This window comes from Nyctibius grandis, chromosome 12, assembly GCF_013368605.1.
Source record: "Nyctibius grandis isolate bNycGra1 chromosome 12, bNycGra1.pri, whole genome shotgun sequence".
NCBI lineage: Eukaryota > Metazoa > Chordata > Aves > Nyctibiiformes > Nyctibiidae > Nyctibius > Nyctibius grandis.
The window spans coordinates 21,175,963-21,195,187 of record NC_090669.1 but is presented as its reverse complement, the minus strand read 5'-3'; the positions used below and the strand labels follow the sequence as shown (position 1 = coordinate 21,195,187).

General features: G+C 40.8%; 1 protein-coding gene across 2 annotated transcripts in view; it reads right to left on the bottom strand.

Moving 5' to 3' along the window:
• The window catches only part of BANP (BTG3 associated nuclear protein), a 149,164-nt gene extending 131,479 nt beyond the window's left edge, over positions 1-17,685 (bottom strand). Inside the window, exons 1-5 of one of the 2 annotated variants that reach the window (XM_068411377.1) lie at positions 17,600-17,664; positions 16,803-16,930; positions 5,747-5,891; positions 4,293-4,387; positions 2,784-2,983 (exon numbers count right to left, since the gene is read on the bottom strand). In XM_068411377.1, coding sequence (XP_068267478.1) covers positions 2,784-2,983; positions 4,293-4,387; positions 5,747-5,816 — 365 coding nt within the window. In that variant the 5' untranslated portion in view covers positions 5,817-5,891; positions 16,803-16,930; positions 17,600-17,664. Of the gene's footprint in view, positions 1-2,783; positions 2,984-4,292; positions 4,388-5,746; positions 5,892-16,802; positions 16,931-17,599 lie in introns of both variants that reach the window. The other variant, XM_068411376.1, reaches the window with a different exon arrangement.
• Between the last annotated feature and the right edge of the window lie 1,540 nt (positions 17,686-19,225).

Below are 19,225 nucleotides of genomic sequence, written 5' to 3'. Positions count from 1 at the left end.
TTGGCACAAAAAAAGGTATGAGTTATCCCAATAAATCAACGTGTTAAGTTTACTAGAAAAGACAACTTATCATGGAACGTAAATCTGACAACTGTTACAAAGACTCCTGCCTCCCTAACGCAGCTATATGGACAGAATATGCTTTATCACTCCATCTTATAAGCAGACAGTGTGTAGTGCTGCACACAGCATAAAATCCCACATCATAGTCAAGGCAGGCCATAGTGCATAGCTGTGAATTCACCTGTATGCTGTAACTATGCAATTCCACCACAAGATGACACACAAGAAAGCTCCTCTGCCCAAGCTGTCCTTGTTTTCATCACATGATGACCTAAGCATGTTTCAAACTGACAAGTCTTAGGAAATTAATTTCATTTTAAAAGCACAAACAGCACAAAGGAATCAAACTGTGTGAATTTATAATGCAGAGTTCATACACTTCACTGTGTGCACTGCTGTAAAACAAATTTTGATCATGTTAAATCTGTACCAAATTAATGCAAGTAACTAAATTACCAGATAAGCTGTGAACAAAATTCACTATCCAGTGGAAAAGATCACAAATCCTAAGGTATTTACCAAAAAAGAATGAGAGTTTGCTTTAATGGCAGCATAGCACCATCTGCTTGACATGCTTTTGCTAACTACACTGTTTTTATTGGAGTGGCAAACCCAGCATGATTGTAGTGGCAGGAGGAGGAGAAGGAGGTTGAAGCATCTTATTCAGATGCAGAATCTGAAAATCACTATCCAAAATACTAATTCTTGTTGGCAGCTTTCCACTGCCATCTGCAATGTGAGGGCAAGAGGAAACAATACAAAGAGTTGATACAACAGAACAGTCCATGCAGGCTTTAATTGCAAGTAATCAACAAGTGAGAAAGGTTTTTATGAATGAGAGACAAGGAATTCAGTGAAACATTCTATCACTGTGAAATTGAAGTGTTACTAATGCCAAGTTAAACACATACACCCCTAACTATTTTCTTTTGAGTCATATAGGCCACAGACTGCTAAAAGAACAAAAAACTCTCAGTGCTGTACTGGCAAGATGCATTTGATAATGTGCAACTTCCTACCAACACTAACAAATATTTGGAGCAAGGGATCTTGCAGTCTTCAAGACTTCTATCTAAATTACATTCAGACTGTCTGAGAAGCCATCATCATAAGTTTGTACACCCAAAGCAAAAGATGAAACACCAAGCTCACCATTAACACACAGGACAGATTTCCGATGGTTACAGAGTTTAAAAAAGAAAAATAACCTCAGGTCTGACAAATCCCGTAAGAAACTCAAAATAGCACAATTTACAGAGGAAAGCATTCACTGACCATGAGTTAATAGATTCCCAAAGGGGCCATGTATCTCTGAAAAATGTTTTTGAAGTCTTTTGTGCACAAACCACAGTAAGAAGTCCAGCTTATGCACAAGAACTCTGACATAACGACAAAAAAATTAACAGCTTTAAAGAAGGTTCCTTGAGAAATAATTATTGATAAACAGTATTTAGCAAAAACGCTGGTGTAGTATTCTAGTTACTTGCTCTACAGTTAGTCAAAATAGTTATTCCATGTACTTTATTTCTTTTGATATAGAACTCCATAATTGACCTCTTCAATGCATGACTGGGAAGCCTTCTAAAGCACAGGTAAATGTAGACACAGCACCTATTTTAAAAAAAAAATTAAATGGAGAAAGGGAAAAGGAGGATGTCTAATGGTCAGGATATTCATCACCAGCACAAGAACAAAGCCCAGTAAATGAATTCCCAACTGATTTGTGGTGGGATTTTTTTTCCCCCCTTACCCCACGTGGGTGAGTCCCACAACATACAGCAAGGAACTAATTTTTTCTGTAGAACTCTAGAGTAGTGCACCTGAAACACTGTACTGAGTATAACATACCAAAAATACATTCAAAATAATTTTCAGATCTTGACAAAGTTTAGAGAGTGATGAAAAAGATCAGAAGATGGAAAAACAGACTGACAAAAGATGAAGTTAGTATATCTTGACTAGAATGGTAGGACATGTGAAAGTTGCTTATACACCTTTGTCATGCAGAGTAAAAAGTAATTTAGAGAAGTATTGAGGTTTTTTAGCTATAAAAATATGAATGAGGGAAAAATTGTTAGACAAAAGTGTCTTTTGACAAGCATATTTTGCTGGCTGAAATCATCTCCACAGTAAAATAACAGGCACGTCAAGATTTAGGTATTTAAAACCACATTAGGCCACTCATACATAAAGGTACTGCAGGTCAAACCTGTTCTTTCATCAAAGTGGATTATAATATTTAACAGATTTTCCATTTCCAACTTCTAACCCCAAAATAAGCACAGGTACCATTCTAGCAAGAGTCTTCAGAAAACAAGCGCATAAAACAAAGTCCATTGCATTTCTGGTGAAAGTAAAATGAGAAGTAATTAGAATGATGATGAACTCATTAACTCAAAACAGCCCCATAAATAAAAGCAAAGCAAGTCTAAAAGACCTGTCTGAAATAGCTGATGAGACTTTTCCAGAGGATGGATGAATCAGTCTGGTTTAAGTCAAAATGAAATGTGGAAATAGTTGCAAACTGTCCACGGACCAGTGTCTCATTCTAAGTAACATCATGAAACTGGTACAAAAGTTACCTTCAAGATAAATCCACATTCATAAACAGCATACCAAGCTCTTGACAGCTATACAGAAAGCTGCAAAGCTTCAGGCCAAAGAAAGGGATTTACGTTATTTTAAAAAGCACACTGGTGAGTAATATGTACTCTTCTTACCATCGTACTTTATTGCACGTCTGCGTAGCGCCAAGGGGAGAACCTGCCACCATGGGGACTTGGATGGGGCTATGCTGTTTGTTCATGACAAGATCGAACTTCTCTTCCAATGATTTACAGGTAGCCTCTAGTGCCAGCAACTTTGCCTCAATGCTATCCAAGCGCAGGCATATTGTCTGATTAATGGAATACAGGAATGACTAGAAAGGGGAGAATGAAAAAGAAACTGATTTTAAAAGACTTACGCATTTATCTTCAGCAACGTACACATAAGGAAGCTCCAGATAAATGTGACTGGAAAACAATTCTAAAGGAACTAGCAGCGTGCCTAGTGACAAAATTCAGCCACGTACAAAACTGATGACATCCAGGAGCATTTTAGCATTCTCCAATTCTTCCAGATCTTTATTTAGAAGCCAAAAGCATCCAAGCCAAACACATTTTCACCTAAGCACTTTGTTAGTATGACTTCATACACCACAAAATCATTTAAAATGACATGCCAAAGCCTTTCATTTGATACATGTGAAAACAAAAGGATTATAAATCTATGAACGCATCCTCCTGGATTAAGTTAAATAAGATTTTTTCCTACCCAAACAGATAAATTCAGATGATTACAGTGGAAATTATATCAACACAAATAACCTCAGAGACAATTAATGCCACTCACTTAAGTTTTCTCCTGAACAGCAAATCAAGAAAAGCAAATAAATACAATCTGTTTTCCTAAGCAATTGTATTCAAAAGAAATTGGCTTCTCTTGGGAAAAACAGGCCATCAAAGGGTAACGTTACACACATTCTGCTTTGGAAACAGCAACTGTGCCATCTTGTGGCCCTCCATCACAATCTCCACACCTAACCAAGCTGGTTTACAGCGCTGCTCCCCCAGGGCTCTTTGATTATAGAGCTTCAGTTTCTATGGCCATTTCAAAAATGCAGAATTACATACTATGTAATGTGTGTGGCAGTAAAATACTACTCATATACTTACACTCCAAGACAAAAAAGAAACACCCAACTAAAGCACACTAGTGAGAACAGCAGGGGAAGTTCTGCAAGTACAGAAAAGCCTGAGCTACTGAGCCTGAACCAAACATGGCTTAACTATTAAGAGAAAGTTGTTAGCTTAAAATAATAATTTAAAACATGCTGAAAGTACCTACAAATTGTAGTACAAATACATGCTCAAGTTTATCTTTTAGGTCAACTTTAATCACTACTGGTACATTTTTTGATAAAGTGAAGTTTGAGTCGCTGGAATTAATTCTGATGACATTTTATATTGCATATAAAATCCTTGCTACTGCTTTTACACTGGAAGATTAGCCAATCACGCAGATTTTAAAATTTATGCATAAAAATGAACAAATATTTACAAGAAGGCTATGAATAATTCCAGTATTATGTATAAACAGTTTATTTCACATTCTTTTCTTTTAATTTCCCCAAGAAAGCTAACTTAATTGGTATTATGAATAAAAACAGAAAAAGGCATTATCATAACCTTAACAGAGGGATCCTGGCAGTTAATTTCTATACGCTGACGTTTCAGAGCAGGCTCTACATCATCATCTGTCACTTCATGATTCTCCAACACAACTGTGAAGAAAAATAAGCATTGCCATAGTTTGTAATACAAGAGGACAAGGCTCAAATTAAAAATACATTAAACAGATAAAACAAAAAAAAAACATAAAAGGCATTTAATTAACAAATTGTATGTATTCTTGTATATGTACTTGGGTTTTCTCTTAAATATATGACAACGGTTTACTGCTTCTGAAAAAACATTTATCCAAATCTAAGACTTCATTTCATATGCAAAGGGTATAACACTCAAGCATTACCTTTGGATTTTTTTATTAGGAAGTTACCACGAGGTAGCAGAGTTGCCACATTAGCTGTTCTGCTTCCTACTCAGTGTAGTAGTGGGTTATTTTTCCCCACTATAGGTGAAAAAAATCCTGCAAGCTTTCCAAAATACTTACATATGCAGACCTCTAGGTTCTAATAGTCTTTCATCTAAAGGTAAAGATTTTGAAGAAAACAGTAGCAAAAATGAACTGAATTTAGAACTGGAAGGCTTGGCTGGTAAAATCAAGATGTAGAGCCCTGAAGAGCCTCACAGTCAGAGCATCATCTGAGATCGGACCAGGTTCGAGTCACCAAACTGCACAAAGACTTGTTCAAGGTTGACCACGCCACACGCTATAATCCTGAACACCAAGTTACCAGCTAGGCTAGGACAGGCAGGTCCCAGCTTCTCCTCCAACTCTTTGGGAACGTTTCTGAAGTCACTTTTTTGTTCTGCATCAGAAAAAAACTTTTCTGATATGTGTTTCTATTTTCCATAACTGCAGTTACTGTTCTTTCAGTCACTTACTGACATATAATGGCAGCATAGGATCAATGTCTACAGCTGATCTCAACATGTTTTCGCTTAGCAGGTCAAGTTCTAAGCAAGGGGTAACACAATATTTGCTTTCAGAATTGTTTTTCAATTTTACTGTCATTTTGTTATACAGACAAAGAATTTTAATAATGTATGAGAGAAACTATTTTACAGGTAAGACAACAATCCATAATACATGGGTGATAGTTCTCATTTGAGGCAAAGTCTAAAACATATATTTCATCTGAAGAAAAACAAAAGACTGCAGGAGGCCAAACTTCATTCAAAGTTTTCGGCACTAGTCTAACTCTGCACAAAAAAAGCCCCAGGCAATAAAGCCTTTTAAAGAAAAGTAAAATTAAAAAAAATAATCTGATCTAAATGGTATTGAAGACATACAAGTTAGGCTATTGAAAACTTGGTACAGTCTTAACACACACCTCAGAAAAAAAAATCTGCAGCACTGCTTTATAATTTTAAGAAAAGCTCAACAGTGATTTCCACCTTGTTAATGGGCAATACCATAAATGATCTTTCTCATGCCATCACTACCATCTCTACTGTACCTGGGTTATCTGGAGTCAAGTCTTCAACAGCAATCTGAACAACATCTGCCAAATCCTGTTCTGACATCATTCAGAACCAGGCCGCAATATCCAGTCAGACACCACTGCAGGTCCCCAAATAAGTAATTTTACAAGTCATGCAATCCTGAAAAACAGCAGCAAGAAGAGTGTTAATACAGTTTTACTTGATATATCAATACTGCCTTTATTTTTTCATTCTTTCTCTATAAAAGGAGATGCAGTTCTTAACAGGAGCGACTAGCCTACAAAGTGATCATCCAGTGGTCCCAACTGCTGCTTCACTCAGTAGCCTCGTCAAAGAGCACAGGACTGAACTACCTCCATCACCTCTATAAGTACATCTTTCTATACTAGGACTGAGACAAGAGCTCAAGCTTTCCTTGCTGATCCACCTTCCTGCATTTTCCCAATGGATAAAGAGAACATTTAGCTTCAGAGATTTGATAGCTCATCGGTATAAAATACAAAATAAAGTGTTTTCTTTAAAATTTATTCTTTGGTTTAGAAGTTTCAAGAGCATACAAGACAATTCCTAAACTGGAGGGCTCTAATTTACAAATGATTACTTAGCTCTTGGAAGTGATCAGACTTTAGTATTTAGTCTTGATGTCACAAAAGCACATGAAGCTCCCGAGCCACGTTAGATTTGCGATTCCTGCACTCTGTACAGATCTATATGCACACAAGCCCCTTAGATGTATGAATCTTAACAGGCCTCTCAAACATTCAGTGAGAACAGGGAGCTTCCTTGCAGCTAATTACAACTAGACTTGAAGCAAAACTTGACTTCTTTTCTTGGCTATTGAACTTGCCTGGTTTTTCTACAGCTCAATTCTGATGGAACTATTTTCAGAATATGGTCCTGATCTTAAAGCCAAAATATTTCTCAGCCCTGCTCCCTTGGAATTCTCTGTCAAGGTTATTTATTAGTGTTTTAAGAGAAACCTTCAGCCTGTAAAACTGAATTAAAATCACTGGAATCATTCATATCGATGCCTTCCCACAGTTTGCAAAGGTACAGACAATGAATACCAAGAGATCAGCCCATTTTTTCCCTTTTTAACCTGAAGCAAAAAACACTGGAGAGAGAATTTGAGGTTTACCAATGGAAATGGTAATTCATCCCTTAACACTGAATCAAATCCAACTATGCATAAAGATTTTCCTCTTTCCCTCTTCCACTTGAGCACAAGAAAGCCATTAAGCCAGACAGGTGGAGTACAAATTTTTGAAGAGAGCAACACAACCTCCACAAGAATTTTGAGACTGAGCAACCGCTGCGCGCTGCGAAAGCCCATCTCAAAAGGAGGACTCCCCACGTACCAGAATTGTTTACTCAAAATACCAGCACTGCCAATACTGAGTCATTTGAAATTCTGATCGTGGTGAAAAACTGCTGGGACAGCACAGACTGTGGCAGCACGCCCAAAAATCCTGGCAATACATTAGTGCGTACGGATGCCATTTTGGCAACTCGTATTTGCCATTTCTGAGAAATCCTGGTAACCAGCCAGGCTTAACATAATAAACCAGCTGTGCTACAGTTACTGTTTCATAATGTTACGTACTGCTAGTAACATTAAGAACCCTGCCCTCAGCTTGAAGGAAGACATCCGCCACTCCAGATACTAAAAAAGGACAAACTAGAACAAAACCCAACTTTTAAGACTTTGTCTATTCACACGATTCAAGATTTCACTGATACTACACGTGTTCCATTTAAACCAGTTAGAGCTACAAATATATCAATGTTTTACAAAACACTCGAAAGGATTTGCAATGCTTTTGTTTAAATCCACTTTAATACTTCATGGGATGCACATATTTAGCCTTCCCAAATTCATTACAAAAAAATCACCGAAATTAATTAAAACCTTTCTTCAACACAAACAAAAACTAATTTCATACTTCTGACATCTGTTCTGCACCTCTCATGGGTCATAGTCCAAAAGTATTTCATAGAATCATAGAATGATAGAATGGTTTGGGTTGGAAGGGACCTTAAAGATCATCTAATTCCAACCCCCCTGCCATGGGCAGGGACACCTTCCACCAGACCAGGGTGCTCCAAGCCCCATCCAACCTGGCCTTGAACACTGCCAGGGAGGGGGCAGCCACAGCTTCTCTGGGCAACCTGGGCCAGGGTCTCACCACCCTCACAGGAAAGAATTTCTTCCTAATATCTAATCTAAATCTCCCCTCTTTCAGTTTAAAACCATTCCCCCTCGTCCTGTCACTGCTTGTCCCTAGTCTTCCTTTTATCACTGACATACCTATAGAAGCATTTCTTGTCCTTGACATCCCTGGCCAGATTTAATTCTATCAGGGCTTTAGCTTTCCTAACCTGGTCCCTGGCTTCTCGGACAACTTCCCCGTATTCCCCCCAGGCTACCTGCCCTTGCTTCCACCCTCTGTAGGCCTCCTTCTTGTGCCTGAGTTTATCCAGGAGCTCCTTGTTCATCCACACAGGCCTCCTGGCATTTTTGCCTGCCTTCCTCTTGGTCGGGATGCATCGCTCCTGAGCCTGGAGGAGGTGGTCCTTGAATACTAACCAGCTTTCTTGGGCCCCTCTTCCCTCCAGGGCTTTATCCCAAGGAACTTTCCCAAGCAGGTCCTTGAAGAGGTCAAAGTCTGCTCTCCTGAAATCCACGGTGGTGAGCTGACTGCGCGCCCTCCTTGCTGCCCTATGGATCTTGAACTCCACCATTTCATGGTCGCTGCAGCCAAGGCTACCCTTGAGCTTCAAGTCCCCTACCAGCCCCTCCTTGTTGGTGAGAACAAAGTCCAGCATGGCACCGCTCCTTGTCGGCTCCTCTATCACTTGGAGAAGGAAGTTGTCATCCACGCATTCCAGGAACCTCCTGGATTGCTTGTGCCCAGCTGTGTTGTCCTTCCAACAGACGTCAGGGTGGTTGAAGTTCCCCATGAGGACAGGGCCTGTGAACGTGAGGCTACATCTATCTGTCTGTGGAGGGCCTCATCCGCTTGGCCATCCTGGTCAGGTGGCCTGTAGCAGACGCCCACTATAACGTCTCCCATCCCTGCCCGCCCTTTAATCCTAACCCATAAACTTTCTGTCAGCTCCTCCTCCATCCATTTAACCTCACATCAGAAAAGAAGTACCAGAATATTCTGTCACAGAGGCTTGAAACAAGGGCATAACAACCAAACTATGGCAGAACAGCTACTACACATACACAGCAGTGTGTCTTCATAACATTAGGATTTATTTCCATTTAAACAAATTTTATTACAGTTTCAGTAAGTCAGACACAGCCCATAGGCAATTAGCCAACATCATGATGGAACACATTTCTGCCTTCTCAACAGGCAGAACAAAATATACTTCTGCTGTCACCAGATGCCGTGAGCTCCTGTATCAAAACGTAAGGGGAAAACAAAAAAATCTGTTATTAATGCTAGATGTGTGGATTAGGAAAGCGATGCCCAAGTAAGGTACAGTGAGTACTGCGAGCACAACAGCTATCACAACTTGAATAAAACACTCCTCTTCCAAATTCAGAATTTCAATTTATGACAGAAAATTTTAGCAGTGGTCTAACCTTGCTTTCAGAACCAAGGGTAAAAGCCTGATAAAATTTAACAGGATTAGTGTTAGATTAGTTTATCAGCTTTAAAAAGCCTCAGTCAACAAATTCAGAACAATAACTTTGCCAACAGAGTTTCCACATATTTTACTCAGTGAAGTATTTACCAGCATTTCCCTCACATAAAACACTTTGTTTCTTGAAATTTGCTGTATGTTCCCAGCCTTTATTTTTTTTCCCCTTTCCTTCTTCTGGCTGAAACCCTAGTCCCCATTAATTCTAAAATTAAGTATATGTACATTGGCATTAAGAAGCTAATGCTGAAATATTACCTGGAACAAATACTAAGCTATAAGGAAAAAATATTAACAGAAAGCCAGGAAGCCAAGGATAAACTACAACAGGGACATGAAATGTGCCCCCTTTCTCTCCCCCAACCAGCATGTGGAAGTTGGACCAACAGCGCATTATTTTATAGTCAATTTGCCATTATCTGGGGGAGGGACAGGGGAAGACAGCTTATACCAGACAATGGAAAATATCTCATTAACACATACACTACAGGAGGCCTTGGCCAGCCAAACTCAAACTGACTCCAGCTGAGCTATTTAGGTGGATCTACACTGCACTCATCACTTCTCCTGGAGGGCTTTTTTGGGGCTGGAAGAGACTGCTTCAACTCCTCCTCAACACAAAATCTGAAAAATAAGTTGCAGAGTGTATCAGAGGGATTTCCTCCCACCTCCATTCCCACTTCAGCCCTGGGTGCCTTCAAATCTCAGTTACCTCAGATGCTTCTAACCCTTCAGACCTCCTGCAGCAGGTAGCCAGTTCCCAGATCAGCTCTTCTACTGTCCATCCTTTCCCCAGGCCAGACAGTACTTTAGTAATCCTTGCCCAATAAACCCACCAGAAACCCATTCCTGTTGTATAAAGCAGCACAAAGTAAAAACTGTCCCACGTTTTAATCGCAGGGAATAACGGAAATAATCACACACAGCAAATATACTGCGCTACTTTTCCTTCTTGCCTCCCAAAGGAAAAATATTTTTTCAAAATTGGAGAAAACAGTCCCAAGATTCCAAGACAGAACAAGCATCAATATCGAGCAACAGAACTAAATCTTCTAATAATAAATACAGTCTATTTCATCACCCATAAAATCTTAAAAATATTAATTTCCCTCTTTATGTATTACGAGTTGAAAGTAAAGACAAACATGCCTCCCTGTTCTTGGCTTTTCATGTTCAGAAAGAGAGCCAAAAAGGGGAGCAAAAAGCCTAGAGCATTCCTACAACTGCTTGCTAGGAAGTGGCTCTAGTACTGGAACACTCAAAAACTAATCAGAGACAACTAAAGGTGTAAATTTGAAGCAGATTGGACCAATATCTCTGCCGATACTCTTATTCACAATTCATACACTTAACACAGAATTAAAGTAGCCTTTGTTTAATTAGGTAAATTAACATTTGTAAGCAACTAAATTCACCTGAATTCCAGATTAGTTTTTCCCCACACAAGTTTAATGCAATTTAATTAATCTATTTTAAAACACTAATTCAGAATAATTCTTCTGAGCAGTCCCTTGTAAACAAACCTATTTACTGAAACATCTGATGGCTTTACAAAGTCACAGGGCATCATTCCAAAGCGCATAATCAAAAACGTTCAATGCCTTGTTAACATATGAAAACACAAAACACAAATCTTCTCTCTCATACTAATTAGTGAGGGTAAACACTGTATTTTAAAACAATTTCCAAAGCTCTAGTCTACTTAAGAGTGTTTAATTGAACTTCTCTCATTTGAGCAGCTAACCACTCCGCTAGCTAATATTTCTCAATGCTATTGATAAATCAAAAAAACTTCTCTCATACTTCAATTTGCACTATGATAAAAATTTAATTCTGATCCTGTGAAAAAAGCTGAAGGATGCCATTTTACTTTGCCCAACCCAAAAGCCCACAAAAGTTTTTTCTCTTCTCCTTTTCACTTTTCCTTTACATCAATTAAGGCCAATTTTCAAATAGGTCATTTCTGTCACAAATACATATTCTTTACACAAGCACTATTAGCCAATCAGCCCATTTTCCTGAGTCTAATATCTACCATGAACGGGACAACCAAAGGTCCTTACCCTGCAAAGAGCTATGATTTGCTGACGCTTACAAAAGTTTCCCAAAGCTAAACTACAAAGGCAAACCCAACGATAAGAATGTATTTTATACATGTATGCAAGTGTATTAATCCTCCGTGAGGACAACGTTGTGCAGAAGTAAAATCACCTTATGCTGCAAAGGGATTATAGTATAAAGATCATCTTCCCTCTGAAAGTGAAGATCCACAGAGGACATAATACTCATTAATTCTACTGCTTTTGTTAAGTCAGTTCAACTCCCCCGAGTTCTTGTCCCTTCAGGGAAACAGCCCAGAAGGACCACTGAGCTCTAAGACTCTGTGCAAAGAATAATCGACACCAAGAACGCCTTTGTGCAGTTCAGTTTAATCCACTCTGGAAGCAAATTATGCAAAACCAGCAAAAAGGCACTCCAAGTACAAACCAAAAATGTTCACGATAGCCTTAGCGAAGAATAACCAGCATGGCCAAGTTATAACCCTGGCTAACCTGGCAGCAGACCTCCTGCGTTGAAAGTCTGTGGTGTCTTCACAGAAACAATCTCTATGAATAGTCCCATGGAAAGAATGTTCATATAATTTGATACATGAAGTTACTAATGGGTATTACAAGTTCAGAACCTGACAATGTTCTTTTAGTCTTGCTCTGCGACTTGCAACATTTTTATAAATCCTAAACTCTGTTTTTTTCTCTAAAATAAAGTCACTTTATTTGGCAGCTGGAACACAGCCTTCCTACACTAATTAATAATTCCCCAACAAGACACATCGGTGCAAATGTTAATGCACTGTAACAGATGAGGAATAATAATAAATAATAATAATAAAAAGCAACCATTCAATAGCATGTAGGGTTAAATGCACTGTAAATACAAGAGCTCCCAGCCTCACTTAGGCTCCAACTCTCTGAAGCTGCAGCCTATCAGAATATGAAGTTGAAAATTATTTGCAGGGGGAGGATGGGGAAAAAAAGACCAGAATTTACACTTCTTTATTACCACTAAAGGAGATGATTCCAATCTTTCTTAGCATGCTCCGCTTTCATCCTTATTCTCAGTCCACCTTAAAGAGCAAGTAAAAAGACTGCATTTTAAGTAAATTTCACAGTAAAGCTATACAAACATTTCAGTTTAACAATTTAAAAAATTAGTGTAACAATATACAGGCATCTTTGGTTCAGCCAAAGATCAGGGAAAAACGTCCATCCTCCCAAAACATGATGGAAACATTCCTTATCTGCGAAAGCACAGACACCAGCCGTAAGATTCTGGAGATAGATCTATAAAATAAGTATCACTCACAGAGATGCTATGCTGATGGGACTCCAGCACAAGTCCTTAAAATACAGATAGCAACAGAAAAAAAGGAAACAGCTGCTCCAAAAATAAAGGAGCTTGAAATTTCTTTGGAGTACAAAATCTTGCAGGGAGGCAGAAATTCTCAAATATTGCTACCAAAGCTCACATTATTATTACTGTTTTATTGGTTTGCTTCTAGAAGTATTCCCCCCCCCTTTTTTTTTTTCATTCTACCTGGTACAAGCCACTGTTTTCTTGGATGCCTTTTTCTAACTCTTCTAATACGCTGCCACTGGCCACAATCCTGACACAACATACACAAACTAAAACAGAAATGCCCCTGTCCTGCTTTCCAGTGTACTCGTACCAGCTCAACACGTTCTGGCACAAGGAACGACAGCGTGGAGTGTGTGGCCACATACACCAGCAACTTCAGCACAAATTCTCTGTGGACCTTGTATAAACACTCTTGTTGCTGTCATGTGCCAGCACCCGCACTGCCACATCTTTGATATAATTATTCCCAAGTGAGCTAGGAAGGATATGTTAACACCTATTAAAACTACACTTTCAGGTGCTTAGACATGCAAAAAAAGTCTGAATTTAATTTTACAGACATATAATCCCATTGAACTTAACGAGACTACCCATATGGACTGGATATACGTAAGTGTTTGCAGATTCGGTGCCTTAAGGCATAGGTCAGTTTTCTGCATCATGGTATAATTATTCAGGACACAGGTCATTAATGCTAGGCACAATCCGTATGCATGGCTGAAAACCAGCAAATACGAAACAAGAACTGCCCAGAGAGCAAATGCAATGTGCAGAACCAGATGTAGTCACATTGTTTTATTGTTTCCATCCACTAGATGGAGAATCTTTATTGATAACAGCTCCAAAGAAACTTGCAAGTACTTAAATTCAAAGAACCAACTTCCAGAATTAGTTTCGTATTATTTATATAAAAGTTTCTCCCAGTCTCAAAGAACTTCTACCTACAATTAGAATTTTTTTGAGATAAGTAGTCCAGATGTCCTTCAAACTTTGGGTAATTGTACCTTCATTTGAAGTTAGAAATTACTACTTTTTTTTATAACCTCTTAATTTATTTTTCTGTGATACTTCATATCGACTTTAGGAATTTCAAACCACTGCCTAACACAATGAGAACCATTTGGGACAGATCTTAGATCTTTGTAAGAACTATAACACTGATAAAGGTATTTTTCTTTTGTGTCTCAATAAACTCCAAAAGATCCTGCAGGTGTTGGGAACAGCCATATTTTTGGTGAGATTATCAGCATGACAGGAACGCTTGCAGAGTGTACTCCAATTAATGAAGGCAGCTCCACAATGTCAGATTCAAAGCACACCTTAAAATATCACACCCAACTCACCGTGCCTATGTCTTTACAGAGAGATGGTTGTACCCTTGGGCCTTTCTGTGCCAGAAGCTAACGTCGGTACAGGCTTCTACTATCAAAAAGCATGATGGCCAACATAAAATAGACCACAAGCAATCTGCTTACTCAGAAGTCTTCTAATAGATTTACGTCCTGTAGCTATCTAGAAAAAGGAAACACTCAAACAGACCTTAACACTGTTTTAAAACACAGGGATAACACTAGTATTTTTAAATTCTTACCAAAAATATTTATGAAAATAAACTGAAGAGCATCACCTCAGTAGAAAAACTTAGAGCAAGTAGTTCTTCACATTCTAAAATACTTTCATTAGTACAACCTGATCCTGTTTTGCCATTCCCCCCTCCCTCCTCTAGGGAAAAAAAAAGAAAGTAACTCCAGGTTTAAACTTGCAAGAGTATATATTCATAGGATGTTAAAGAGAGATAAGTTGGTACATGTAACAGACACATTTGTGTCTAAGGAGCAGGGAAGGAAGGGGTGTTTAACTTTACAGTTACTATGACTTCGCTCCACAGGTAGGAGAGATGCATTCTTTTTTTCATCATAAAATACAGGTGTTCCAATTTTCAGAGGAAAAATTGAACTTAATGTATTTTTCCCTTAAGTGGTCTAAGTCAGGGGTTTACAAACAGGAAGCAAGACAAAATAATTTTGTTCAACAGATGATGTTACAAGTTTTTTTTTATTTAAAGTCCCAAATGCAAAGGATTTTAGAAGTTAATCCTTTCGTGGACTTTTGCTTAACATCTTGGCACGCAGTCTAAGAAGTGGTAGGCAAAACTAAGTACTTAACAGTAGCTTTAAACACCTAAAACTGCAAGGAAACAAGTGTTTGACATGACTTTAAAGACATTTTGTTCTCTTTATTTTTACTTGAAGAAAAAAGAATGTGATTTAGCCTTTTAATTAATATGCAAAAAAACAGAAAACAAAATTACTTCAATAGTTAACAACTAAAGATCAAGGTTCAAACTGAAGGAAATCAAATCTGTGAAAAAAATTTTATTGGCAAAGTTTAGTATACATAGACATTTTGTTGTTCTAATTCTAATCATTAGCTTCGCATTGTCTCCTCCTACAAGTAGCTCTTGCTGTTCTGCTCAATTCACGTAAAGGGTCTCTGTAGATCTCTGGGACAAGAGCTTCTGTGCACCAAGAGAAAACAGCCATCTCTTCCTTTCAAAACAAATGTACTGAGAGAATCTTTACTGTCTAAGGAGCATCACAGCAATTTCAATTCAAGGCATTCTTCGATGAAAGATATGAAGACATTCAAGTTCTGACAAAAAAAAAAGGCATGTATTCTTCCTGCAAACAGGATGCTTTACAAGTTTAGGGAAAAGCTCAGAATAAAGACCAGAGACAACCTCAAGTCCTTGCAGATGTAATTAATGTGGGTCTGAATCCCACAGCACAGCATTACGCCTTGTAAAGTCAAGGTAAACCCTAAGCAGCACTTCTGGGTACACGGAGCTCTGACTATAAGCTCATCTTTCTTCACCTAATCAGTCCACAACAGTATAGAACAAGTATATTGTACTGTGTTAAAAACAGCACAGGCAGGAAACAAGCCTTTTTCAAACGTGTAGCAGAACATGTGCTGATGGAACCCTTACAACTGTGAACACTGAAAATTAACGCTCACTGTATTACCGCCATACTCTTAATGTTATTATTCAGTTACTCTGAATGTGATTAATCAATTACTCCTTTAAAAGAATCTTAAAATCTAAAACCTGTCATGTAACCACACAACTTAAACATGGCTGGATAATTAAGACATTAAAGCTAGTTATTGTTATTGCAACAGACTACAAAACAAAAAAAAAAGTTAAAAAATATTTCCATCCTCTGAAGGAGATGGTATGTTTCCCAAATCCAAACTCAATCTTTTTACTCTCTTCAATTAATTAACTAGTCTTTCTTTGTAAAATCTTTTCATGTATTATTGAAAGCCAAACTACTGCCAAGATGTCATTTAATGTATAGAATAAGGCTCATTCAGCTTCAGAAACAAATTGTTATTCTGGTCCATTTCTATGAACGTCCACTTTAAACGTACATTAATACTTTCTAACAGAGAAAAAAAAACATGGTTTCAAGAGGTGCTGCTATGAAATTACTACGACAAAGGCTTTTTTTGTTCGGATTTTTAATTGTTGTTTTAAGATCTTGCTTGAGCACACGAAATTCTACTAATTTTGTTTGCTTCTTGAAAGCCTGACATCAACAGGGTACTACACCCAAGGTAACCTCACACAGAAGGCAAAAAAAAAAAATAAAAATCACAAAAAATGTTCCAAACTACTGTTTTACAACGATCTGAAAGCTGCTTCCATTGAAGCAACCACTTGGTTACGAACATGCCTCCGAACTTGTTTACTCAAAAAAAAAAAACAAAAAACCTTCCCTTGAGAGCTCTAAAAATAAACTGATACATAAACTATATGCCCCATAGCAGGATAAAATTACTATATTTGGCTAAGTACACAATTTCCCGCTGTACAAGGATTTAAAAAAAAATATTAAAAAAGCCAACACTTGAATTGCAAATAAGGAAAAAGGGAAGACCGAGTGTGTTGTCAAACAGATCACTAATACGAAGAGATTAAAATATACCAACCCTGATATGGATGTGAAAAACCCTTAGTATGACTGAGTCACCACACACGCCAAACAGCACCTCAGGAGACTATTTTTCCCCCACTAGCAGGCATGTGAAAAGCAGCAGCCCCTTTCCATCACCGCCACCTGCAAGGAAGAGGCAGTACTAATGCCACCACTGGTTTACGCTCCCCTACAAGGAGGGAGGGAGGGAGTGTGCCCAGCGATACCCCTTCCCAAAAACGTGCCTGCAGTGCAGCGTGTGCGCGACCCGAGGGAGGGAAGGCTCAAACCTGCCCCGTCCTTCAAAACGGGAAAACACAAGCCTCGGGGAGGGGGAGAGAACGGGTACGGTCTTCGGGGACACTGCCGGGGGAGGGACAGACCAGACCCTCCACCTCAATCGCCGCACGCCCCGCAGAGGTGACCAGAGGTCCCCCGCAGCGGTAGCAAGAGAAGGGGCCAGCGCTGAGGAGCCCCAGCAAGGGGGGGGACACCCCTCCCCAGGCCTGAGCGCGGAGAAAGCAGGCGGGGAGCGAGGCGATGAAGAACAGCCCCCCGCGGAGGGCCCAGCTCCGGCGTCCCGCGGCGGGAGGAGGCGAGTCCCCGGTCGCCCCCCCCGGCCCGTCAGGGTGAGGGGGCGGGAGCCCGCGGCCCCCCCGCCTCGGCCCCTCCCCGGAGCCGCCGCCTCGCGGCCCGGGTGCTCGCGCGGCGCTGTGAGGAGCGGGAAGGCTGTGAGGGCCGGGGCCGTACGCGCGGCGCCAGGCCCCCCGGGAGCTCAGCCCCAGCCGTCCGGCCGCGGGGCGCCGCGGTTACCGTGTGCGGTGCCGAATTCTCGTGGTGTTTGTCGAGCGGCTGCGATAATGGCGTCCTTCCTCGCGAGAGATCTCCCTCTCCTCAGCGCGCACGCGCCGCCGCGCTGCGCCCTCTCGGCCCCCGCCCGCCCCGAGCGCCCGCGCAGGCGCACGGGGGACGCGGTCTCGCTGCCGCCCTTCACGGACGCGCCGCAGGGGGAGACTACAATTCCCAGAGGGCAGCGCGCCGGCTCCGCGGGGCCACCCCCGCCGAGCAGGCCGGGACCTGTAGTACCCGCGCGCGGCGCAGCGCATGCCGGGAACTGTAGTCCGCGCCGCACACCCCACACGCGGCACCCCCACACCTCACCCACCGTACCCACGGACACCCCCACGATGTCACCCCCCTCACCTATTCACCCTGAGGCGCACACCCAGCCCTGCCACAACCCCGAAGGCTCCACAAAACCCTCTCGCTCGGACCAGGACGCCACAAGAGGGTCTTGCCCTGCGCCCCAGGACGGTGAGGGACCTGCCGGTATTTCGGACCATGCAGCCATATGGTGCGTGCGGTGGTGCCCCGCAGCCTGCGATCACGTCCTGCTGGGCGCAGCTCTGCGACTGCTTCTCCGAGAGCGTCTCGGGGCTACTGTAGACTCCAGCGTCACATCTCTTTTTTAATTAAGCATTTCCAGGCCTGCCAGGAGACATAGCCACAGGATTTGGCCAGCGGAGCTGTCAGCAAGCAGGTTAAACATCTATCTGCACCTGCTCTGAGGCATTCACTGCTCTAATGGCTTCTGAGCGCTTGCATCGCTGCCATGGGATGATCTGAATGTGAGCTGTCATGTTAAGGAGAAAAATGTCACCATGCTCAGAACACAGCTGAAGAACAGGCAGCAAGTGGGAATTTGCTAAATTAGCTCATCACACTGATTCTTCTGTTGCTTTTTTCCTGCATTTGGTGTGAGAACAGAATGACTGGGCGAAGGTGGAAAACCTTCTGTTAACCTTCTGGGAATGATAAAAATATGCAAAAGCACAAAAAGGAAGCCTGGAGAAAGTATGCAAGTAGCTCTGAAAGAAGACAAAGATTAGATTATTTTACTATATCCTTATATGTCACAGTGTTGCCCAAACAAGACCATCATCATAATTCATTTTTCAGCTTCAGCATAGCCAGTGGTGACTTTCAGAATTCTGCATAAAAAAATTTCTTAAATGAGATGCTTAATTCAGTTCTGCAATGGCATGACATGCAATTGAACCCGCTCTGGTTCAGCTGTAATCGGCTACCCTGACATCTGCAGACCTACTGCTGAATGGAGAGTTGCCATGGCTGTTGGGCTAGCGGTTCAAAATGCTGTTCTCAGGCACTGTAGCTTTGTCACGTTCAAAGTCAAGGTGTCCACTGCAGCACTTTTGTACCTATATGAAATTAATCAGTGCATGTCACAAGAGCTCCAGTTTCTAAAGTGTTTCAGACTTCAGGGGACCAGCAGTTCCTCCTGCTCGTCTGTTGGGGAGTTAGGGAGTCAGAGAGCAGGACTTGAGGAGTTTCATGTTTCAGGCTGGGAAACTTATGCTGACAGAGGTACATGCGCCTTAGCTTTCTTCAAAAGTGCTCATAGTGACTTCTCAAGCTGGT